This window comes from Hippocampus bargibanti, linkage group LG04, assembly GCF_051943395.1.
Source record: "Hippocampus bargibanti isolate YZ-2025 linkage group LG04, ASM5194339v1, whole genome shotgun sequence".
NCBI lineage: Eukaryota > Metazoa > Chordata > Actinopteri > Syngnathiformes > Syngnathidae > Hippocampus > Hippocampus bargibanti.
Window position 1 is genome coordinate 17,795,417 of NC_142737.1, and position 25,880 is coordinate 17,821,296.

At 42.7% G+C, this 25,880-nt stretch overlaps 1 protein-coding gene across 1 annotated transcript; it reads right to left on the reverse strand.

Annotated features, from left to right (window-relative positions):
* Window positions 1-1,285: 1,285 nt before the first annotated feature.
* On the reverse strand, window positions 1,286-25,236 carry pxnb (paxillin b). The gene is made up of 14 exons (XM_088994499.1): window positions 25,058-25,236; window positions 6,801-7,003; window positions 6,193-6,275; window positions 5,969-6,108; window positions 5,713-5,896; window positions 5,403-5,517; window positions 4,067-5,305; window positions 3,398-3,664; window positions 2,918-3,292; window positions 2,648-2,806; window positions 2,394-2,567; window positions 2,230-2,311; window positions 1,994-2,142; window positions 1,286-1,913 (listed from the first exon to the last, which is right to left on the reverse strand). Exons 1-14 carry the CDS (start codon window positions 25,068-25,070, stop codon window positions 1,647-1,649), a joined length of 3,450 nt encoding a protein of 1,149 aa, XP_088850625.1. The 5' UTR covers window positions 25,071-25,236; the 3' UTR covers window positions 1,286-1,646.
* Between the last annotated feature and the right edge of the window lie 644 nt (window positions 25,237-25,880).

Below are 25,880 nucleotides of genomic sequence, written 5' to 3' on the forward strand. Positions count from 1 at the left end.
TACATTAATTTGCTTTATCAAACATGGCACAATAAAATACCACAACATCTCAACATTATCGACTGGCTGAAAATGAGTGAAAGCAGTGGTCCCCAACCACCGCTTCGCAGCTCAGTACTGAGCTACGGCCTGTTTAGGGGTAGGTCGTATCGAGACAGACCTGTGAGCTGTGAGCAAATTTATTCCATCAGATACGACAGGAATGTGCGCCATTCTAGTCAATCCAAACCTCCCATCTAACTTTGGTTTGAAATTCTAAGTCAACAGAATCTGCCAATAAATGAAAAAAGAAGCGGTAAACAGAACATCCACACATCAATTTTCCTACTCGCTTTATCCTCACAAGGATTGCAGGGTGTTTTTGGGCAGAAGGTGGAGGATATCTTGAACCTGTTGCCAGCCCATCGCAGGGCACACAGAGACCAACAACCATCCGCACCCACACTCATATGTAGGGACAAATTTGAGTGTGCAATTAGCCTGCCATGCATGATTTTTGGAACATGGCACGAAACTGGAGTCTCCAGGGAAAGCCCACGCAGGCCCGGAGATAACATGCAAACTCCACACTGGAAGGCCGAAGCCGGGATGGAACCCATAACTTCTGCACTATGAGCTCAATGCACTAAACACTGGAACGGTAAACGAAACATTACAGTAACAAACTTAAGTGAACGTATATCTAAACACGTAGCTGATGGGCAGCCGTGACTTCTGAAAATGAAGCCATTTTGACAAAAGAAGTTCCGTCCCTGGCAGCATCGCCAGAACAACATGGATGAGGAAGCTGTTCTGCGTGCTATGTTGTAAAAAAAGCCAATACAAGAAAACTGTTGAATTATTTGAACAAGTATCGAAACTTCAAGTGGACTTTGAACAAACTGCCCCCTTAAACATTTGCGGTTTAGTTGCTAATAACTAGCCAGATGATAAGGTGTATTTCTTAATCCTATATGGTCCATTGCTTAAGAGTTCACTGTTATTTTGTTTTGTTCTACATTAGTTGTGCAGTATATTCACACAGTTTGAAATGCATTACCTTCATAAAATGTTGAATTACTCTATAATTATGATTGTAATGCCTACCGTGCTTTAAAACTGGCAAATAAAATGTGATGAAAAAAATTGATGCCCGTCTGCAAACAGCATGTACTTGACCCAACCGGCCCGTGACACAAAAAAGGTTGGGGATCACCGAGTGAAATAGCAATTGTCCTGCTCAGTGCTATGATTGTCTGATTGTAACTTTTTTAAATTCCTATAAAGGACATACTCAACCAGCGAGAATGTTAAAAATGAAAATTTATTCATTTATTTTTTTAATTGCTTGTTTTTTTTGTGAAACTGATAAGTAAATAAACTAGAAAATATAATAGACAAAAAATACCCAGAAAGCTGAAGTCATACGTCAAAACATGCAACCGTTATTTCACCCTTGATTTCCATAGTTCATAAATGTTGGGTAAATCTACCACAGTTTACACACTCAATCCGTAGCAGGGTGAATGTAGTTTAGCTTCAGCATGTTATGTAATTCATAGACACTTTCAAAAGATTACAACCTTAGATTTACACTGTATTTATACCTTGGCTGCTCTGGTCACTTTCGCCGGCAGTACCACAAGTACTGCAGGTGCCTCCCATCCTTAACTAAAGAGCTTCACAAAGCAGCCGTGGCAGTAAGGTTTGTCGTTCTGTTCTTTAAAGGTGCCCTTGTTGAGTTGCTTGAGGCAGAAGGCACACACAAAGTGTTCCGGGTGGAACTTTTTGGACATGGCTGTGATACAGCGACCGGTGATGGGCTTCTGGCAGCCGGAGCATAGAGACCCGCGGCGCTCGTGGTAGTGGACTTCGCAGTAGGGTTGGCCATCATGCTCAAAAAAGCTTCCATTGACAAATGGGGTGAAACACTCCTGAAGAGAAATAATGGACAAAAGATGATTTTTTTTACATATTCTCTCAGCATGTCCTTAAATCGCTGTCATATACACACCCTGCAAACAAAACACTCTGGGTGCCAAAGCGAATTGAGTGCTGAGATGTAGTTCTCCACAATGGCTCGAGCACATCCACCACACTTTGGCGCAAACATGTCAAAGTAATCCTTTCGGCAGTAAGCCTTGCCATCTTTTTCGTGAAACCCTTGTAGGGAAAAAGAAAATAGCTCAGAGATCAGAGAGTCCAATTCATGTATTGCCTAGATAGGATTTTATCAAGAACCCGCACTACCGTCTGGGTCGAAGAAGCATCCACACTGAGCACAGAAGAAGTGTTCAGGGTGCCATGTTCGATCCAGCGCAGTTACAACTTGCTGTACATATCAGAACACATTGCACATTAAAATCAGCACAGGTGCAGTATTTGGCAACAAAAACAACAACAAAAAAGCATACATTTAGTATGGGCCCATTGCAGTAGTGGCATCGAGGAGAAAACAGGTTATGGTAATCTCGCTCGCAGTAAGGCTGCCCTTCCCGCTCAAAAAAGTTTCTGGAGCCGATTTCTTCTTGACAGTGCGTGCACACAAAGTGTTCTGGATGCCACGTGCGCCCCATGGCAGTCACCAACTACTCAAAAGAAACAAATACATTAGGAGTCACAAAATCTTTTTTGCCTACAGATGACAGCCATTTACTTCGTATCTCACCTGTCCAACGATTGGCTTGAAGCAGGCACCGCAAACTCCTTTGGCCACAGTTTGCACACCCAGTTTGTTGAGGTCCGACTGCAGGCTCCCGAGCATGTTGTCCAGCTTGTTCACCTGCGTCTGTGGACCGCCAGGAGCACCCCCTTTTCCCTGAGCCATCTGAGAAGGTTAGAATGTGGGAAACGGTTGAAAACACAGCTCGTAGCTCCATGGAAATTATTGAAAAGTTGCAGGAGACAGAAAGGGGGAAAATGTATACAGTGTTCATGCCTGCACCGAGGAGAAGAGTGGGTCATAGTCAGTTTGGCAGCCTACAGAGACCAGGAACTTGGGTGCAACTGGTGGAACACTTTCCACTGATGTATCCTGGGTTGGGCTTTTAGGAATAGAGAGCAGGGGATCTAGTGTGGGGCCAGCTGGGTCCTGAATGGGTGCTGGGGAAGCCGTTGTGACTTGCTCTTGGCTGTGAGGAGGGTGAGGAGGGGGACAGGGCGGGAGAGGGGGTGGAGGTAAAGGAGCAGGGGTCTGCTGCACGGGGAGCATTTCCTTCATTTTTTCTATGATAGGAGGATGACGAAGAGCAGGAGGTGACTGAGGCGGGGGAACCTGTTTCACGGCAACAGGTGACCCGGGGACAATGACAATCTAAAGTGGAAGAGACGCACATGGAGGAAGAAAACAAAAAGAAACAGTCGAAGCTGGAGGTGAATTAACTGGGGAAAGGCATGTGTTGAAAACACTTCAGCCAACCTTGTCCACCTCGCCCACAGCTCCGTCGGGACGAAAGCGTTGAGGCTTGGACGTGACAATGACCCCGTCCGTCAGCCAATCGTCAGGCTGTTTACGGCGACACTCGGAGCGGCTGATGCCAAACTTGCCCTGGAGCTCCTCTATGAGGCGGTCCTGGGTGGAATTCTTGTTGACAATGATGGGACCCGTTTTCCTGCGCAGGACACCGTCTCGATACATAGGGTGCACATTGGGGGTCTCCTTAGTGCGCCTTATCACAGATTTGATCTAGACGGAAGTGTCAAGCAGCTCATCATCAATCCTTTGAAACTATGGCCCAGTGATGAACAGCAAGAGCACACCGAGCGGGTGAGTCACCTGATCACATTTCCAAGCAGGGATGCAGTAGTTACTTTTCCATGCTGTCCCAAGCCCCCCGAGTAACACCAATATTCGAACAGCAAAGCGACCCGTGTCAAAAGTCCAACGTCAACACGGAGTTGTTGATGAATTAGGAAAAAAACGTGGCGGATGGGGTATTCATCTGCTGTGTTTCAATCTCCACAAATGACAAGCAAGGTGTGCAGAAGCAGGCACGACTTTGGTTAAGATGCATCACTGCAATAAGCAAACAAGTTTACATGTGAGACGCAACAAGGACATCCTGCATTGAGCAAGTGAGATGCCTACATGTCCCGAGGCGGACACTCTGTCCATATTGGGTGGCTGCAAAAAAGGCAGGTCCAGGGCAACGTCTGGCGACCCGGGGCATGTGGACGGCGTCATGGAATCATCCATCCAGCTGGCTTCCGTCAGTGGAGTCACACTGCCATCCGTGTACAGCCTCTCGGTGTACGGCGTCATGGTGCCATCCAGTCCGTCTTGGAAAGACATGGACAGCTCCTCATCAGCCCAATCCAAATCTCCGTTGGTGTCGGTACCTCCGTCCATAGATTCATCTGTGATGGTGTTGGCGCTGCAAGTAAACATGTCAGGCTGAACACCGGTTCTGTCCATGGGCAGGATGAGCTCCTCCTGCACCTCGGGAGATCCTCTGCCAAGACGGGGCGCCTCCATGTGGAGCTGAAGATCCTTCATCTCGGCTCTCGGGTCGCTTTGAGAAAAACTCATCTCTAGTAGTTTGTTGAGTGTTTCATCCAGAGAAGGCTCTTTGAGAGGGAGCTGATGCAGAGTGAGGGGACTGGGATTCTTGGCCAGGGGCGCTGGTTGCATCTGATGTACACTAGTCATTGAGGTCGCAAAAGTTATGGGTGAAGGAATGTTGGCTAAGGAGACCGGGGAGGAGGTTTTGAATGAGTTATTGATGAGGGGCAGAGACACAGAAGTAACACAAGGGAGAGGTGAATGAGTCTTTGGTAGATACAAAGGTGGGGTGAGGGAGTCAAGGGGTGACACCGAGAGATTCTTAGATGGATCATGGATGCCATTGATCCTATCATCAGGTGAACTGGATGGTTTACACTGAGCTCCAGGGGGTGACACACGCTCCACAGATAGGCTAGGTGATTTGGAAGTCTTGTTGTCTAAGACTGTGTTCACTGAAGTCATCGAAGGAGTCGTGGATGGGCTTGAACTGTTTCTCTGCTGGTTGTTTCGAACAGAAGCGGTGAGGACAAGCAACAAATTGGTTGCCGTTGGTGGAACAGCGGCAAACATGTCTGCGACAGAGTCGAGATCACTGGCTGCAGAAAGGGACGACATAGGGCTGTGACAAGCGAGACGATTCAAATAGGCCGCTGAGGAACCATGTTCGACCCCGTTCTCATCTATATGTAGTTCGAGACCAGCAGGCAGAGAGAACATAGGAGAGGCACAGGCAGATGAGGTGGACAGACTGAGGAAAGGAGAAGCCACTGGGGTGATGAAGGTAGAGACTGGAGGATGAGGAAGGGTGGAAGAGGAGCTGGGCTAGAAACACAGAAATGAGAGTAAGCCAGAACGCAGGAAGTGTGAAACCATCCTGAATACGACGGGATGTTTTTTTTTCTTAATTGCAATTTCATACCTTAAAGTCAGACAAAGACGCCATCAGTTCATCTAATTCTCGAGTGGCACATGAAGCTGAAATCCGTGTCTGCTGCTGAGAGGGGCTGTCCATTTCACTGTGGCGAGGAGATGGGCTGAAAAATAGAACACAAAGCATTTACCTTTGCACATGAAACTCAAAATGAGCATTGTCCGAAAAGCTATCTTGGCACCAGGAAGAAAAACGGCAGATGTGTAGCATGAGGGTCAGTGCAGACATCCGTTTGGTGTTTGTTCATATTAAAAAAAAATGAAATTAAGAAGGGAGTTGATATTGAGCTCATCCCAACCTGTTCGAAGGCACTGAACCCTCCAGCTCATCCAAAAGACTCTCCACTGTGGGTCGGACCTCGTCCTGCCCTGTTCCATTCCTCTTGGGCTCCTCCTGAGGTGGAGGGCTAACTCTGATGTCAGGGGTGTTGCCGTTTTCATAGTGAGTGATGCTGGTGGATGGTAGGGGTGGGGGCATCTCTTCTGCAAAAACATGACCGTTACTTATCCGTTTCTGCGTTAACATGCCTGATGAGAGGAACCCCCAGAATGCACCTGTAGTGGGGAATGATGGTGAGCTCTGTTGAACCGCATTAAGCTCCAGAAGCAGTCTGTCAAGTTCCGACAAGTTGCTACCCAGAGCCGAGGTCATGGCTGCTGTTGACGAGTCTGATGATTTTTGCTTGTTTGGAAAGCTGAGTGACACAAACAAGTGTTAACCGAAGTAACAAAAGCCCTACTGCGATGCGCCGTCGATGCCAAAAGAGCCGCAAGCCAACCTGTAGACGTGGTCTTCTTCAATGTGAGACGGAGAGCTGCTACTGTCCCTCGACCATGGATTCTTCTGGACTGAACCTAAAGACTGGAGACATTTTGAAAACGGTTATAAGCACACACTCAAAAGCAATCACAATCAATCCATTAAATCAAGGGTGTCAAACTCATTTTTTGCGTAGGCCACATTGTAGTTACGGTTTCCTCTCCGGGAGTTTGGCAAAGCCATTAGAACGTTTAATTCCCTCCACATATTACATATAGAGCGCACAACATATTAATGAATAACTACTTTTAAAATTTGAAGTAAAAAATAAGGACTGTTATTGTGGTTTACATGGGATAATTGGAAATTTTGGTTCGGATCTCAGCAAGCATCATGTAATTTCACAAGTTTGATTATTTGCTCTCGCGGGCCAAATAAAACGATGTGGTGGGCCAGATTTGGCCCCCGGGCCTTAACCTTGACACCTATGCATTAAAGCATCATGCACACATAAAATATCAAATTAAGCTAGAGTTAAGGTTCCATTGTTTGATCCATCTTTTTAAAAAATAATGCTTGTGTTTGAAACATGTTTCAGTCAAATAGGGCACAACTAGAAATGTGTACCTTCTGGGAGGAATTATGGGAGTGGTCTTGCAGCGAACCATTTAGTGCCTCCGCTGTGGGCGGCGGAGGGACTGGAGGTGGAACTGATTGATCCTGGTAATAATTCCCAGTCGTGGGGATGGAGTAAGGTGTCTCATCTGGCAAAAACACCGGTCGCTTCGAAATGTGGGATGTGGTCGATTCCAGGTCAGCCAATAACGCGTCTGCAAGAAAAAGTGGCATTTTTCATCATCGCGGTTTCAAACAGACGCCAATTATAGGACCATTTTTACATGTTATTGACGTGGTTGTCTGTCAGCATCTAATAGAGTATCTGATTGATCGCTGGCTCTCATTGCAGCCTGTCACCAAATGTCAATTCACTTCCTGTACTATCATCATGACTTAATGTACTAACTGATCTTTCCAAAACATCCCCAACATTCTTTGGCCATCAGTCTGTCACGATAAATACAACTCTGCTGTCACCGAAACCCTACCTGTCCGTCCCCGCCTTTAAGAAACTTGGATCTGAATCCATGTGATTGTTCTGAACAAAGGGGTTGTTGTGTTTCTGAACCCTGTCCAGGGCAGGGATTGAGCAACACTGCTTTGTGGCCAACGGAATGAGAGAATAAAATAGACTCTGACATCACACTGTATGTCCACTGTCAGCCTGTCAAGAATAGGTCACAGTCACCACGGGCTGAGTACTTTGACAAAAAGACATTTGGAACACTTACATTTGGCAGCTTTGAATTACAAGGATCGGAAGACAAAGAGAAAATTAAAAAAACTAATGGGTAAAAGTATCATCGGAAAATTGGTTATCCACAGAGAGCTTCTTGTTTGGAGTAGAAGATGTAAATGGGGAGAAAAGAAAAATTCTTCTTAAAAGAGGAACTCTCATTCTTCAGAATGTCATCCCAGCCACATCCCTCAAGAAATCATGTGTTGGTGCAACAGAAACTACTAAAATGAAGCACAACCAATAATGTTCGTCTTGCAACTACTGTACCTTATAATACTTAAGTGTAGCGACCCTCTACCAACTCTGCCAAAATATTTAACATCACAACCAACCAAATACATTTATCGTTCAATTCAAACTTTCAAAATAGGCTCCACAAAAAGGTCAGATTCTGTACTCACATTCCTGCCGCACCTGTTGTAAGTGTCCATCCGCAACGACGCGTGTACATGAAGTAGACAAAGATAGTTAGTGAACAAAAGCAATGATATACTGTGACAGGGGGAGGGTGAGGATCACCAAACTTTTCTCACAGTATCTCAGAAGTGATAATAATCAATGTCAAAAAAAAATTCCCCCACAATTTTCTCATCCCAATATGATTGTGGCGACGGTGATTGAATAATTCACTCATAATCAACAGATCCAATCTGGACAAAAGCCTTGGATGAACTGAACAACGGCAGCCATCTTCTGACCAACCCTGCACATACATCCCGTCTATACGACACATGCTGAATTTGACTGGTTTACCATAAACCACATGGGACCTCCTGCCTATTTAAAGCACTAAGCCCTGTGAGCAGCTCATGTCTGTGCAAATGAGCTGAAATATCACGGCCTTCTCAAAATAATCTGCACCTGGTGTGGACATGCTGAACAAGGTCTCGCTGACAAAGACTGTCACTGAAAAGATAAGGCCCTGAGGAAGGAAAAAAAAATACCAGTGATGATGTGGATGGTGTGATTTAAACATACTTGTAAGCAGTAGAAATACAAATCAAATCAGTGTTTATGAATAATTCATTTTAATAACCCGTTCCTAGAAAGCTTTCTTTACTTTCTAAGAAGCCATACTGTCTGAGGCCCTTCAAAATACTTGTAAACTCTCATATTTTGTCGAGGGCCACTTCAGTTCCAGCTTCTCGAAGAGGGCTGATATAAATCTCAACATTATTTCTTGCCCTTGACAATTTGACATTTCGGTACTGATTTGTGCATGGATCATGAAAATTGACATACAGTGATAACTTGGCTTACAAACTTAATTGGTTCTCAGACAGAGTGTGTAAGGCGAAAAGTGTGTATCCCAAAAATTAATTTCCCATAGGAAACAAAATGAGAATAATCCGGTCCCAGGTCCCCATAAAACATAATTTTCTATGCCTTAAAACTACACAAAATATACCTTATTGTATGTATAATAAATCTCTTCTTTTCCTTTCGGCTTTTCCCCTCAGGGGTCGCCACAGCGAATCAATGTCCTCCATCTATCCCGGTTTTGTGCATCCTCTTCTCTCACACCAGCTACCTTCATGTCCTCTTTGACCACATCCATAAACCTCCTCTTCGGTCTTCCTCTGGGTTCTCCTGCCTGGTAGTTCAAGGCTCAGCATCCTTCTCCCGATATAGTCACTCTCTCTCCTCTGGACATGTCCAAACCATCTCAGTCTGGCCTCTCTGACTTTCTCTCTAAAGCCTCTAATATGAGTTGTCACTTTAATGTACTCATTCCTGATCCTATCCAACCTGGTCACTCCCAAAGAAAACATCAACATCTTCAGCTGTGCTACCTCCAGCTCTGCTTCCTGTCTTTTCTTCAGCGGCACCGTCTCCAGTCCAAACATCATGGACATCATGTATGTATAATAAATGTGCTATGGTATTATAATTAAATAAATAAACTGTACAGTATAATAAAGTCATTTTATTTACCTTTGTGATGGTTGTTGATGGCTTGATGGAATGGAGTGGCTGGTTTCATCAGCATTAAACACTTGATGAGGAACGTAACCTTCTACTTTCATCATCTTGAGGAATGATCCCTTGTAGGTGCTTTTTCTGTGATTGTATCTAGTTCCTCATCAATTGTGTTCTATTTCGCTGGGTTGATGGCTTTTTGCATCAAGTGTACAGATGGCTTGTGCGGGTTGTTTGTGGAGCCTGATTGATGGGATATTTTAACCTTGCAGTCTACACTCTGCCTTTGAACTATCAAAGTTGAAATTCTCTCACTGCCGTCTGCCTGTTTCTTGTTGTTTTTGCCTGTTTCTTGTTCTTGCTTAAACAACCCTCCCCCCCTCGCTGCTGCGTTCTTGACCAATCACGTGGCTTTAACCAAAGACTGGGGGCGGGGAATAGAGGACGAAAACAGCCGGCGGCCATTTTGTTGTTAGAAGAACAGGCCCGTTCACGAACGACACATCACTCATTGAGGCAGTCCTGTGTACGAAAAAAGTTCGTATGCTAAGGTAAAATGTTCATAAATTTAACGTTCGTAAACCGAAAGGTTCGTAAGCCAATGGGTTCGTAAATTGAGGTATCACTGTATATGACTTTGTCCCATGGGCCATGTAAAACGACGGGGCGGTCCAGATCTGGCTCCCGGGCCATGACTTTGATACCTGGGCTCTAATCCATGCAACGAAAACATGGTCAGTTTTTTGCTTAACCTTTGTAGGCTCACAATTTCACATTTTAAAGGGAAAAGGGTATTTTCCATGTGGCGGCAGAATTGAGTGTTGCATGAGGATGACAGTGTGTGAGTTTGTCTGTGTCACCAAAAGTGTGGTTCACAAAGTGATAGAAGCATTCAAATTGAAAGCACACACTGTAAGCCAGGCGAGAGACTAATCTTTTCCATTCCGTACTGAGACTTGAAGCCAGAGGACAAAGTCCAATTCTGTTCCAACATTACGCTGACTCAATCGTTCATTGTGTGGCCTCTGGAGAAAACATGTCATCCAGAGCTTTATGTCGTGTGTTGATCGTTTCACTGGAATGCCTCAGACGGGCATCTATCACAGCAACTTCGGGCCCAGTCAAATGCAGCATCTGTGTCTGATTGGGCTAACCAGTGTGGATACATGACACATTCTTGTGGTCATGGGTCTTGTCCAGTCTTGTGCGTGCAGCCACATGAGGCTCCGCCGCACCAATGCCTTGCAGCTTTTATCAGATGGATCTGAAGGTTGATGCGGCATTCCGTGCATACTTTTGTCCAATGTGCCGAAAGAAAGCGATCAGGCTCAAAAACAGATGTATAATCAGGTCTATTCTCTCAGTTCAGACCCACACCTGACTGGAGAGGAAAACTGAGGGAGAAACGTAAACCAAATCTGACTCAACCGTGCTTAATATGAAAATAATGACACAAATGTCAACAATGGCAGGATGCACTCCACTAACTAGTGCATACTTTGAATTCCAGAATAAAGGGAATGATGTCAATGCTGGAACGGTGTATATGCATTTACCGCAGAGAGCACCAAAGAGCGCAGCGCAAGCAGTGCGGTTTAATCCTTTCTATTAACACTTGGGCCATGAGGATGGGTCATCAGGGTGGACAGCTCACCTGTTCATGGACCTATGATGAAACTCTAAACCAGTGGTTCTTAGCATGGGTTCAATCGAATCCCAGTTGTTCTGTGAATTGGTGTCAGTGGTTCGATTGAGCCTCTACCATGGAGGTTAAAACACAGCTGACTTAAGATGTCTATTAGTTACGACCCACCCGCTTGTCCATCAGCGGCTGTGGATAATCTCATTGCATTGCTTGTTCAAGCAGTGCTGCGGGGAATTTAGCTCGCTCAGTAGTCAAGGACGGACTGTCTAGATAGTCCGGCATGTGTTTATTTTTGTTAGTTTTTCAATTTTTTTTTCATGTTTTAACACATGCTATGTCAAGCAAAAAAAGGAAGTGGTCAGACAAATATGTACAACACAGATTCACATGCATCACGGCGTGTGATGGGACTCAGCGTCCTATCTGCAAGATTTGTCATGCAAAATTGCGCAAAAAAATGTCTCGATTGATATTTCTATTTTTCACAAATGCTTTGGTCGGTGCATCTGTACATGAACTGGTTAGGTTTGGTCAGTGACGTACGGTGAGGTTCATGGCTGGTGAGGCACTGACGTCATCATAGTCAGATTTACAAACATATGAACTCTACAGAGTAGTTTATTCACCATTTGATTGGCAACAGTTAACGTGTTTTGTTTAAAATGTCATGTCAGCATTCTTTATATATACAAACTGTAGCATCGAAAAAAAGAATTAAAAAAAATGTTATTATCGTGTTACCTTTACTTGTAAATGAAGTCCATGCGCCGCTCCTTCTGAAGAAACATTGATAACATTTTTGTAGAAGCCTTCCATATCTTTCTTCAGTTTTAAAAGTCTCTCTGTCTCAATGGAGATCACTGCCAGTGAAGAAAGTCGTCCTTGACCAGTCCTGTTGCGACTGTATGTTTCAGTCTTTTCAGTGCTGAGAATGATAATCTCATCTACTTCTACAGCAACAAATGGGGCTGCACCGATCTCCTTTTTAATGTCAATTCTAATGACATCACCAACTGCTTCAATTAAATCGTTCTGTATTCTGTTTGGCAGGCCAGAAAATACAGTGGATGTCTCCAACTGTCTCGCTAGCCTGTCATCTTTCTCAGCGAAAGCATGTAATAGTTCAACATAGTTGCCACGATTAGCAGAGCCTTTACTTTCATCATTTCCACAAAATGCCAGCTGTTGTTTGGCAAGGAAGCAGGTGGCATTGATGAGATCTTTTAAAATCTCCCGGTTCTCCTTTACCTTAGCATTGTGGATGCTGATGTTGAGTCTTCGCTCATGTTTGATGAGGCTCCGTTGTAAATTGTTTAGGTCGCAATATCCCATTTGAGTCCAGACATTGTCATAAGTTGAGAACAGAAGGCAGGAAAAGCAGAAAAGGTGGTTTCTTGCTGGACATCCACACAGCCAGCCTTTTCGTGTGTAACAGTCCGTCTGAAAAGAGCGTATTCTGTCCCGTTGTCTGAAGCAAACCTTTTAGCTCCGGTGTTGGTCTTCCTTTAATTATTATCTCCTGCTTCGATTGAAAGTCCAGCTTAGAAAATTCTTCCAATTTAGATATGTAATCCTCCATTCTGAAAATGAGGCCAAGCAACACGAAAAAATGACTGGAGGGCTGCACTTTACTTGCTAACTGTTTACTGTAGCTTTTGGATTGGATTGGATATGCCTTTATTAGTCTCACAGTGGAGAAATTTACATTTCACAGCAGCAAAGTGATGAAAGGAATTTCTGTCTCTAATTCTATTATTCTGCAGCCGTGGAGTCGCAAGTAGCTCTGGAATCACAAGCGCCACCTGTCATGAGGCGGGAGAACTGTGTGCCTCACCTACGCACAGTTTTGACAAAAATAAAATAAAATAAACACTGTAGTACAGTGTTTATAATGTACAGTGACTGTACATTATATACACCAGCTAAACTGTAAATTTAGTTCATATACTAAACGTGTTTGAACGCTTTAATAGCGATATGCAGAGGGACAGCCGCAATGTGGTGTCACTGCAGAGCAAGCCAGCAGTTAGCATAGTCATTGCGCAATCCATGGTGAGGCTCAGCCGGCTGCTGCCTCACCGCTCGTCTCTTCTTAGTGTTTGAACGGTAAATGTGAAAATTCAGCGATTTTGAAAAAAATCCAAAAACGGTGAAGTTAATTAAATGGACAAGAACTTTAAATTAAAAATCACTAAATACATATAACAGTTTAATTTATTTTTTCATTTGATGTTTCCATGACAGGTTTCCATGATGACAGGTGAGGCACTGCCTCACCTGCCTCCCCTGACTGCACGTCACTGGGTTTGGTACATCTAACAAGGTTTAGAACAACTGCCCATATGGTTTTTAAATAAATCAAAACTGGCAGTTAAAATACTGTGGAGTACAGCATGCACATTAATTAATAGGTAAACACAAGTAGCGGACATGTGCCTGTGCAGTAAGACAAAGTTGCATACGCAATGACTTGCTTGCCTGGGCCCGAGTGGTCCTTTTTCCGTTAGATTTTTTGGGGGGGCCGAGTGGTTATAATGTAATAAGTCTTCAAAACCAACTTGAAAGTTGTTCTAAAGCAGTGGTTCTTAAACTGGGTTCAATCGAACCCTAAGGGTTCGGTGATTCGCTTTTAGGGCTCTTCCGCCGCAGAGGTACACTCCTCAGTCTATTCCGCAGTTAGTGGGCACAGTTATTCAAAGAAGGGTTTGGTGAATAAGCATATGAAACTGATGGGGTTCGGTGCCTCCAACAAGATTAAGAAGCACCGTTCTAAAGCAATGCCCTCTGGTGCCAAATGTGGCCATGTTTGTCACTGTCATCTGACAGCGATGTACACAACCGTTGTATAAAGCCAGAGGGCTTCGGACACTGGAGAACGTAGCTGATTTGGAAAGGCGCCCAAATGACTCAGGCTAAGCTCTCTGTACAGAATGAATGAGTGCCGCTGGTGAGCTTTGCATGCCCCTTGGGAAATCACTATCACAGTATTTCCTTCATGGTGCATAATATGGTTTAATGTTGATGTTGTCCCCTGAAGACGCAGTCCATTGGGCGGCTGTGGCTCGCCGGAACTGGTTTTTCGTCAATATGTGAATGCTGTGCATTTGATGGCCTGTATTTTGTGATGTCTACACATTAAGCAATGTCAATTCATATTTTGAATCTCCTAAACAGTGGGTGAAACCGGCCACCCTTGAAATGTTTTGACATGCTATGAGTAAGAATAGTGCAGCGCAAGTGAGCACAGTTCTGTTAATTTTACTTCCGTCCTGCTGTATGTATGCCTGTTGTAATGGAAACTCACAGGTGTAATGCACAAAAAGGTGCATTACACCTGTATGTTGTAAATAAATGCACATAATGCAGTTTAAAGGACAAGCGACACCATTTTTTTTTGTTTCCTAACTAAAAATGTTTTATAGCATCTAAAATACCCAAAACACGCAGGCTGACATTTTTAGTCAAATGAAAAACACCAATAAAAATGACTTGTGTCCCAAAACTACTTCAAAATGACCTCAGAAAGTTTCCGTTTCAGAAGGTCCCGCCCCCTTGGTCATGACGTCACAGCAAGACGTCTTGCCTTGCTCGAGAATCAAAACAATGGCTTCAGATCCGGAGAACATGCTTTCTTGTTACTCATCCAGTTATTAATATGATTCATTATAGTTCTGAAGAGGAAAGCATAAATGTTTGCAATCGATTAAAGAAGTCCTTCCGTGTCATTTTGAGGCGTCTGGACTCCAATGTGGCGTCCCAGAAAATGCATAAGATGGTGCCCAAGCTCCGTTGGAAATGGTCTGATTTGTCTGCTGGGAATTTGAGTCAGCTAGTATCAAATAGTAGTCTTGGTGCAACACACAACGATTCACCATCGCGTTATTTATGTGTTTAGCTTCTAATTTCTCCATCAACACGGATCAACACGCTTTCTCGGTCAGGTGCGTTCCAGACGTGACGTCACGGTAGGAATCGTCACCAACTCAAAAACAAGACTTCCTGAATATTCAGTGCGAGTCTTAAAACGTAAAATATAGCTATATGTGGTGGAATCTTTGTAAAATACGCCCAGTAGGAGTCATTTGAAGTGCTTTTACAAATTATGGACACAACTTGTCCGGCGGTGTCGGTTGTCCTTTAAGTAATTCTCTATATGAAAGTCAAAGTATGGACTGTAAAGTGGAAGCCATCTCTGCAGATCACTGAAAGAAATGGGGAGCTAGTCAAGAGACGGGTGGAACACCAAGTCACCAAGTCCACATTAATCATCATTAATATGTCAAGAATGGGTGTCAATAAGTAGCAGATTGGACTTTAAGCAATCTGAATTGTGCAAGAGGTGTCCGGGCCTCAAAGAAAGACCACTTTGTTGCATCCACTAAAAACAGAGAACATCATATCAACATTTAGTAGCTGCTTTGTTGATGATATGCAACTACTGCTAAACCGCGAACTTCCCAAATATGAGCAGCATATTGACTGTTTCACCAGAGGAGAAAACATTCTAGATCACTGCTCATTGTTTTTGCTCCTGTTTCCTCAGGATGTGAGGCAGGGTCAGTTGCCTTAGCAATGAGGTCAACCATGCTGCTCTCTCTTCCCCTGATCCAGAACAGGATGGGTGGAGAGTTCGGGGGCCAAGGTGATTTAAGGCTAGGAACTTTTGTGGTGACCAGGGAAGTCCAGTGGATTTTACTGGGGTGCAGCCATCACAGTGTGATGGTAGCTCATCGGGTTACGTAGCCACTAAATGTCTTGTATGCTGTTCGCCCACACACCATTTAAGAGCATGTCGGCCAAACCTCAAGCTCTTTTTCAACAAGACTCTGCCAGAAACATAATCAGCTGATACGCTGGAGTACTGCTGCAGGTGGTAAAGGCGAGTTTATGCGATCAAAATAGCAACCACAATACAGGAGTGATTGAAAAAGGAAAACTTTTTTTATAAAATACTTTTACTTTTGTGGCTTTAAAAGCAGAAGAATGTTTTCCCAGCAACTGTAAAAAAGGAAGCAACTGTATCAATATCAGTGTTGTTATCAGTGCGGCGGGATACAGTATTGGCACTCCTAAAGATGATTCAACACCGATAACACATCAGCACCTTATGGTTCGGAGCCATGTCAGCCTTACACCTGTGGGGATACTTTAGGAATCCGATAACACTTTTGAGCAACCAAAAATTATGATCAGCAAAGTGGATGATGAACTGCTAGTTATTGGTTAAAAAACTGTCGTCAAGGTGGTCCAATTTTTACTGGTTGACTCTTATTATTTATTATTTTTTGCACAGGAAAATGACATTCACATTCTTTTTTTAATATCATTAATGTATTTGGGGGCTCTTTTTTTAATTCATGACCTGTACCTGGAATGCCCAAATTTCACCAGCTAAACCGATACACACCCCCAACATATCTTGGGGTGACGTCAACGTAGGAACTGGAGACACTTGGTACTCTTCTTATTCTACTACTACACTTACCATGGACACGGTGGACATCGAAAATTTCTGGAGGTTCGCGAACGACAGATCCACGAGCTGCGGGAACTTTGTTTTGATGCATTTTCTGAATTACAGTGAATATGGTTGTATATATCTGTACAATCATGTTCTCGTTTTGTATTCTTAGTTTTTTTTCATGTAATGTTACGTCACTAAAACTGTTTCGAGATTCCTTTTGTTTGATGGAACATTTGGTTACTACTGCTTTTCTTTTCTATCCACTTGGTTAGAACTAATTATATAAGATTTCACCTGACACACTTGATGTTTATTTGTGCTTTTTAATCTGCTTATCATTTTATCCTTCACCATGCTAATCTGCAAAGCAAATCTATTTACGTCATCCTACTTTATATTCTTGTGACCACAAAAGAGTAATGTCAAGTGATTCATTCTTGTGCATATTGGGGTCTCACATGCACAAAAATTCATTTCATTTGGTTCCTCCTGTTTACAGTTTCAAATGGCTGATTTGATGTCTACATCATTAAAAGGAGTTTGTTGCATTGCTTAGGTTTTTATTTAGTAATATATTTATACTGATTACTTTTGTCGCATTGTGATCTGTTGCGAGAGCAGGGAAAAGGGGGAGAAACTAGAGAGGTGGAGATTCGCCCTGGAAAGGAAAGGAATGAAGATCAGTCGCAGCAAGACGGAATATATGTGTGTGAATGAGAGGGACCCAAGTACAAGAGTAACGCTACAAGGAGAAGAGATAAAGAAGGTGGAGGATTTTAAGTACTTGGGGTCAACCGTCCAGATCAATGGAGAGTGTGGAAAAGAGGTGAAGAAGCGTGTCCAGGGAGGCTGGAACGGCTAGAGAAAAATGTCAGGTGTGATGTGTGATAGGGTTTCAGCTAGGACGAAAGGAAAAGTGTATAAAACGGTGGTGTGACCGGCCATGATGTTTGGACTGGAACAGTGCCACTGAGGAAAAGACAGGAAGCAGAGCTGGAGGTAGCAGAGATGAAGACTTTGAGGTTTTCTTTGGGAGTGACCAGGTTGGATAGAGGGACAAGTCATATTAGAGGCTTTGGAGAGAAAGTGAGAGAGGCCAGACTGAGATGGTGTGGCCATGTCCAGAGGAGAGAGATTGAATATATTGGGAGAAGGATGCTCAGCCTTGAACTGCCAGGCAGGAGACCGAGAGAAAGACCAAAGAGGAGGTTTATGGATGTTGTCAAAGAGGACATGAAGGTAGTTGGTGTGAGAGAAGAGGATGCACAAAACCAGATTAGATGGACACTAATTTGCTGTGGCGATCCCTGAAGGCAAAAGCCGAAAGGAAAAGAAGACTTTTGTTACACTGTAATAATCAGGATTTTTCCCGAGCAGTTTTTCTCTAGGAACAAATATCATTTTTTATCAAGCAAAAGACTGACAGTAATTAATACAAGGCCATTTCTAGCATGGTGGTACACATTGGTCACATTTTGACAGTGTGTGTGGAATCAATTCCCACTCAATCAACTCAAGTCACAATCATCCTGTGATTAATTGGTGCCCTGCAACTGGGAAAAGGACACATCCCCAGAGCCAACACAGAGCCATCTGATTGAAACTCTGAAGCACTGACTAAAGAAAAGCTCAGAGTCTGACTAATTACTAGGGCGCTATTTCTCAGAAAGAATTCCTCTCAGTGACATGTGGAGCGAGAGTGGTCATGTTTCCAAACAGCAAGACCAACTAGAAGCATTTGTTGACAAGTGTGGTTGACAACTTGGGAAATAATTCCAAAATAATTTGCAGTTACCCAGGGGGCACACGTTTGACAGGATGACAGCTTTCCCTCTTGGGGCAGCATGCATGGAACCAAGAGTAGCGCAATGTCATGACCAACACACACACACACATTATTTGGCCTTGAAGCCTGCATCAGACTAATGCTTGACATTCTTCTGCAGCCTCACCCCCGCCCTCAAACTGCTTCAGTGAGACTGCAGGCTCATTTTTAACCTACAATCAGCCTTTTCACTAGCCCAAGGCAGCAATGACTCCAAATGTATGCTGGTGGCATGCACACAACAAGGCAACAAAAGGTGGACTACCAATGAAATTATTTAAGTGTTTGACAGCTTCACTTGAATGTGAAAGTGAACCAACATGTGAGGGTTTCATTCAAATATAGCAGACGAATCAGCTAGTGAAAAAAAATATTGAACAAAATTAGGATGTTCAGAGTTTCAGTGCCCAACTCTGAGATATGGAGACGAGGAGGTGTTTTTCCTGATCAGACTATAAATTAAAAAAAACTCTTAAATTACCGTGACCACATTTTAGCACAAATGCATGAGTAACCCCTCCTCCAAAATGTTTTGCAATTGAATATAGATGTCACAAAAAGTTGGCGAATTACCATTTTTGTCTAAATTGTCTTGCTTTATTCACTTTACGTTGTTTCTTTGACACCACAATGACACTGGCATCAAAGAAATACACTGTTATACCTCAGCTATGAGCACACAAAAAACAATAGGTGTGTTTTCAAACATAAAGGAGGACAGGTTTAATTACAAAAAAAAATCCACTAATTGACAAATGGTAAATCACACTGTACATTGTTACATATACAGTAAAGTCTCGTTATATCGATATCGGTTATAACGATAGTACCGCTTATTACGATATTATTTTCATTTCCCTTGCACATTTCTAGTCTTTTTATGTATAATTAGTACCGTTTAGTACGATACCCGGTTGTTACGATAATCCGGTTATTACGGTGCTCCTTTTCATCCCCCGCCGGCCATTTTTGTTGTTTACATCGATATATCCGTCGCGCCATTGGTCAACTTGGTCACGTGTCTTGTTACGTGAGCAGCTCTCCCGAGCAGGCGCCATTTTCAGACGGCAGCTCGTGTGTATCAAACGGCTGCTCGTGTGTCTTCAACAATGGACTGTTTTGGATGCCATCAGAGCAATTTCCAAAGCGTGGAGCACGGTGTCCGAAAACACCATCAAGAACTGCTTCCGTCACTGCAAATTTGAAAATCCAGGGTGCAGTGAGGAAACATCTGCAGCTAACGAAGAGGATGACGACAACATTCCTCTTGCAGTGTTGGCTGAAAAGCTAAAAGTCGCCGACATTGCATCGTATGTCGCAGTCGACAAAGACATTGCGACATTCCCAAGCTCATCAGATGCGGATATCGCAGCGGAGGTCAAAGCCAAGTATGCCACAGTAGATTCCCGTGATGATGATGATGCTGATGACGATGAAGAAGAAGCGACTGAATGCACACCTTTTGCAACTTCGACAAAAGCGTTGCAAGGGGTTGCGGACACGCGATCTTTCTTTGAATCCGTAGAAAATGCATCCGGTTTTTTAGAAACGTTAAACAAGATGGAAGTGTTCATATTAAAATATAAAAATGGGAAGCAGAAGAAGATTGATGACTTTTTTAAATAGCTTACATACATACTAATTGCAGTGTTATGTACATGTACTGTTACATGAATGCAAGCGTTTTTTGCAACAATGTTTGTTGTGTTGTCTGCTGAAGCGTCATGATTTTGAAAATGACTGTACATTCCATACTGTGCATTAAAGGGCAACCAACATCACTTTTTGTGTTTCTTGAGTCAGTCAAAAAGCTGTTGTAACGTCACAGCTGCGCGCCGGCATTCTATTCAGCCACTCTCGAACGTCACGTAAGTTATGTAAACGTTGCAGTTTTTCATCCATGTACAGTATTTAATTGTGTTGCATCCAGATATCTTTATTGTTTGCAACAATCACTGTTTTTCATATGATTGTACATGCTGGCTTCGTGTGAATAGAACTTGACGATTTAGCATTGGTTGGTTGCATTTTTGAAAGGAAATAGTCATTAAAAAGTGTAAAGACGTTTTTATTTTATGCACAACTTTATTTTTCACTTCACTACTGTACAAAAAAACATGTTAGATACGCAATCCATGAACCCAATGATGAAATTACATGCCATAACAAAGATGCCGCATTTACGCACCCCCCCCCACAGGATCGGATATATCGATAGTCCCGGTTATATCGATATTTTTTCGGATTCCCTTGCGTATCGATATAACGAGACTTTACTGTATTTGAAAGTGGGTGGTACACTGGAGTCATAGGCGTATTTCATGCTGATGTGGTTAAACCAGATATGGGCAAACTACGGCCCGCGGGCCACATACGGCCCGTTAGGCTTTTTAATCCGGCCCGCCGAATTTGCCCAAATTATAGTAAAAACAGTGTCTGAAACTCATGACAAAAAGTTAGCGGAAAACAGGGCAGATAACTGAAAAGTTGCCTGCCCCATTTTTCTCAACTTGAAGCACAATGAGACAACTAATCACATTAAAAAACATTTGCACAAAGTATGAAGTTTTTTTTAAATCAAGAATGTACCTACGACAAATGCTACCGTGCTTAATTTACGGTGAATGTGCATGGCTGTAGATTTTGCTGCAGTAGTCGATTGTCATTGCGGTGCACAATGCAACGTTTGCATTGCTTGCTACGAGCCACTAAGCCTCTTTCATAAGTCTCACGTACACTTTACAGTCACGGTTTAATGTAAATTTACGTTTTGTAGCGTCACATATGTTGTTAGCTTCTTTTGAATCTTTCTTCTGGGCTTAGGTTCTGTGCATCTATTTTGGAAAACGACTTTATAACGCTTGAGAAAGTCCGGAAGAAAGAAGCAGGCTTCTGATTGGCCGCCGTGTATGCAAATTTCAACTGCAGGTAGCCTACGTCTGCGTGCTCGGCGACGGTACACGTGTATTGTTTGTGCGTGAGGGCGAGGGCGTCAGTGGAGTTTGTTGAGCGCGCCGTCAGGACAAACCATCTATGATTTGGCGGAATTTAACACAAGTAGGTATTATTGAGCCTGAATATTTCGTTGTGCAATAATATGTTTTGAATGTTGAAAGTGATTCCATTTTTCAATAAATGTTGATTTCTTTAACTTTGCCCCTTCAATGAAAACTTATTTAAAACAGACGCAATCTTGATAAATCACAGTGCATATGTTATTTTAATCTATTTCCATTTCCTCCAAGTATCTGCGAAATAGTATGTAAACGCCATATTCCTTGAGACAAATTTATTAACTGATCAGGGATATTTTTCACATTTGAAAGACAGTTCATAAATTGGGTTGTAGTGTTCTTACTGTGCTATGAGGTTTGTACACACCACATTTAAAGGACAACCGGCACCATTTTTTGTTTTTGTTTCCCACTGACATCAGAAAAACGTTTTATAGCATCTAAAATACCCAAATCAGGCAGGCTGATATTTTTAGTTAAATGAAAAACACCAATAAAAATGACTTCAAAATGAATCCGGAAATGGCCAGTTTCAGAAGGTCTCACCCCCTTGTTCGTGACGTCATGCCTTGCTCGAGAATCAAAACAATGGCTTCAGATTCGGAGAAGATGTTTTCTTGTTACACATCCAGTTATGAATATGATTCAAATAGTTCTGAAGAGGAAAGCATAAATGTTTGCAATTGATTCAAGGAGTCCTCCCATATCAATTCGAGCCGTCAATGACCAAACATAGTACCCAAAATGCATTGTGTGTCGCTTTCTCGGTCAGGGGCGGTCCAAACGTGACGTCAATGGGGATCGTCATCAACTCGAAAACAAGACGTCATGAATATTATATTAAGTCTTAAAACGTAAACTATAGATATATACTGTGGAATCTTTGTAAAATACACTCCTTCGAAGTCATTTGAAGTGATTTTATAAATTATGGACATAACTTATCCGGAGGCGTTGGTTATCCTTTAATGCTTTAGGGTTAGTATTTCCGGCCCAAACACTCCTTCCAAATGCTCCTGGCCCGGCCCCTCTATCAAATTTTAGAACCCAATGCGGCGAGTCAAAAAGTTTGCCCACCCCTGGGTTAAACATTAACTGAAATTGCGGCTAAATAAACCTGCCTCCGAGGCCCAAATTTCCCTTGAATGGATTGTTGTTTCTGCCTTAAAGAAACATTTTAGCATGAATACAAGAGTAAAGCAACATCAACACCGCAGTCGGGGCAACAACTGTGTGTTCAGCCAGTGCAGTCAACTTAACTAGCACTACAGTAAAGTCTCGTTATATCGATATTGGTTATACCGCTTATTACGATACTATTTTCATTTCCCTTGCACATTTCTAGTCTTTTTATGTATAATTAGTACCGTTTAGTACGATACCCGGTTATTACAATAATCCGGTTATTACGGTGCTCCTTTTCATCCCCCGCCGGCCATTTTTGTTGTTTATATCGATATATCCGTCGCGCCATTGGTCAACTTGGTCACGTGTCTTGTTACGTGAGCCGCCATTGGTCGCGCTATTGGTCGACTTGGCCGTGTGACTTTGTCACGTGACACGCCATCGGTCGCGCCATTGGTCAACTTGGTCAGGTGACTTGGTTACGTGCCCAGCACCTGTGTAGCAGAGCCATTTTCATTTTCAGACGCTAGCTCGTGTGTAGCAGACGAGATTGAAGTGTTTGTGTTAAAAGGTAAAAATGGGAAGCAGAAGAAGATTGAGGACTTTTTTAAATTGTATACATAATACAGTAAGATGTAAGCGTTGCAGTTTCCCTGTTGTGTTATGTACATGCCCACTGTACTGTATATGAATGCAATCGTTTTTTGCAACAATGTTTCTTGTTTTGTCTGCTGAAGCGCGATGATTTTGAAAATTATTAACATTCCATACTGTGTATTAAAGGACAGCCGATGTCACTTTTTATTCAAATGCAAATAAAAATGACTTAACGCCAAGACGTCTTGCATTGCTTGTGAATCCAAACAATGGCTTCAGATTCGGATAATATGCTTTCTTGTTACACATCCAGTTATGAATATGTTTCAAATACACTGTAGTTCTGAAGATTAAAGCATACATGTTTACAATCATTAAAGAATTATATGTGCCATTTTGAGGCAACATTGGGGGAACATCTCTCACCCAAAAAAAAGGGAGCTAATGGCCAGCTCCGTTTCTTATATGGCGCTTGGCTGCCCTCTTTTGGCGGCTTTTGTTTAATGCAGTTCGGCGCAGGATCGGATATATCGATAGTCCCGGTTATATCGATATTTTTTCGGACTCCCTTGAATATCGATATAACGAGACTTTACTGTATATGCTTTTCAAAGGAAGGCTTTTGACATAAAACACTGACATCTCTCTTACCCACCAAGATACCATCTGACATTTCACACATAAACTGAAAAAAAGTTCCTCGATGCAGTAAATGTCAAGAGTGACACATTTCTAAATAAATAGGGATTGGCTGACAATATTGGTACCTCTAAAAATGTTAAGAACCACTGATCTAGTGGTCAAACAGTAAATATTCAGTTACATCTTATACTCCCCAAAGGCTGAAATAATAAATAACAAATATATTGGTGCTCTGAGACCTTGTTGAGTCGTGCATATTAATATGAACAAATTGTTGAATGTTTTTCTTGTACATTCTTAAGTGTTATCAAATGAGACAAGTATACATCAGCAAATATGGTCAAGGTATGCAGTTACAAAAAAAGGGTGTGTGCGACCATGTCTGTGCTGGTCCGACCAACTGAAAAGTTAGTAGCATCAGTGCTTCCAGTGCAAACGTTGAGAGTAGAGCTCTGAGTAATGACATCACTTTAGAAGTGTAGTAAGGCTTTACTGAATAACCATAACAACATCACACTGTTTATCCAATAATGAAAACGCTGCTTTCACGCTATTTTTGTGATTCCATTTTGACATTTGTAATCTCAATATTAATATGAGCGTTTTATCTCAATAATTACCGTATCCCCCTTACCATAGTGGGGAGCGCAACAGTTGCAGAGGCACACCAGTAAGCCACGTATCACTGACAGACTGTTAAATATGAAAATTTCATCATTACGATTTGTACGTGATTTTTTTTGGAAGACAGAGGCAGTTCGTCCATTTATGTGTGTTTTTTTTTTTTTTTTTTTTTTTTTTGCAAGACAGTCAAGAAGTGGAGAGTAGGGCCCAGTTGGCTCGCCCACCTCTCCACGCATAACTCTTAACCAGCAACTTGGTGAAGTCAAAGTTGACAAGTTATTATCAAAAGGTCAGACAAATACGGAACGTCTGCAGTTCGGGGAAAATGCCACTGAAAAGAACACATTGTTAGAGTGCTGTAGATGATAAACAGCTGACCTCCTCACGTCAGGGTAGTTTTAAAAGGTAAATGCTAGCGATGACCAGCCGCTAAGGTAACTTAGAATTGCCGCAGAAAAATCAAACCGCTAGAATTTAATTTCCGGTGCTATATGCGAAGAATGTTGCATTCAGTACAAAATTTGCCCCTACATGGGATTGCGTCTCAAAGTGAACGGAGAAAACTTTTCCTTGTCACGTTAACTCCTCCGCCCTGCTTTGCTTTCGCCGCCACTCCGGCTTCCCAATCCCGAGCACGACCCTTCCCAAAGCGGCGCGAGGCTTCAACTCACCCAGATCGTCCATGCTGACTGAGTGCCCGCTTCGACCCGTGCCACTCAATGCTCCAAAGTCCTTCAAACACGATGGGCCAACTGTGGGTTTTTTCCTTTGCAAACTTCGCCGCTGATTCACCGCTGGAAATTGGTCAGGGTCGTTCACGTGAACGCGCAAATTGTGTGTGCGCTATACGTGTACTTTTGCTTGTTGTACTTTGCTGGAGGGCGCGAGTGGAACTTGGAGCGACCTCCAGTGGCTAGGTGTCTGCTTCATTTGAGTACAGTACAGTATGCAATTTTATGCAAAGTTTTACCTTTTATCCCTCTCCTCACGACTAAAACATTTTCCGGCGTGCCAAAATTGTTTGATTAGAAAATAATAACAATAGGTGCTTGTTATGATAATCTTATTAGCATTTGGGTCAGGAAATACACAAAAGAAGGCAAAATAATTTTGTAAACCATTGTTTTGACAATATAAAAAAAATGTTCATGCATTCAAGCAAATAAAGTTCATTAGGTCATGGGTGTCATTTTTTTTTTGCCACGGGCCATATTGTAGTTACGGTTTCCTGTGGTGGGCCTTCAGGAATTTGGAGACACCATTAGAGTATTTAATCCCCTTCACATGTTACATACAGAATGCACAACAAATTAATGAATAACTAGTTTTCAAATTTGAAGTAAAAAAATAATGAGTGTTATTGTGGTTTACATGGGACAATTTGAAATGTTGTATTGTTGTTTACATGGGACAATTTGAAATGTTGATTCAGATTTTAGCAAGCATCATGGAATTTCACAAGTTTGATTTGCTTTCACGGACCGAATAAAATGA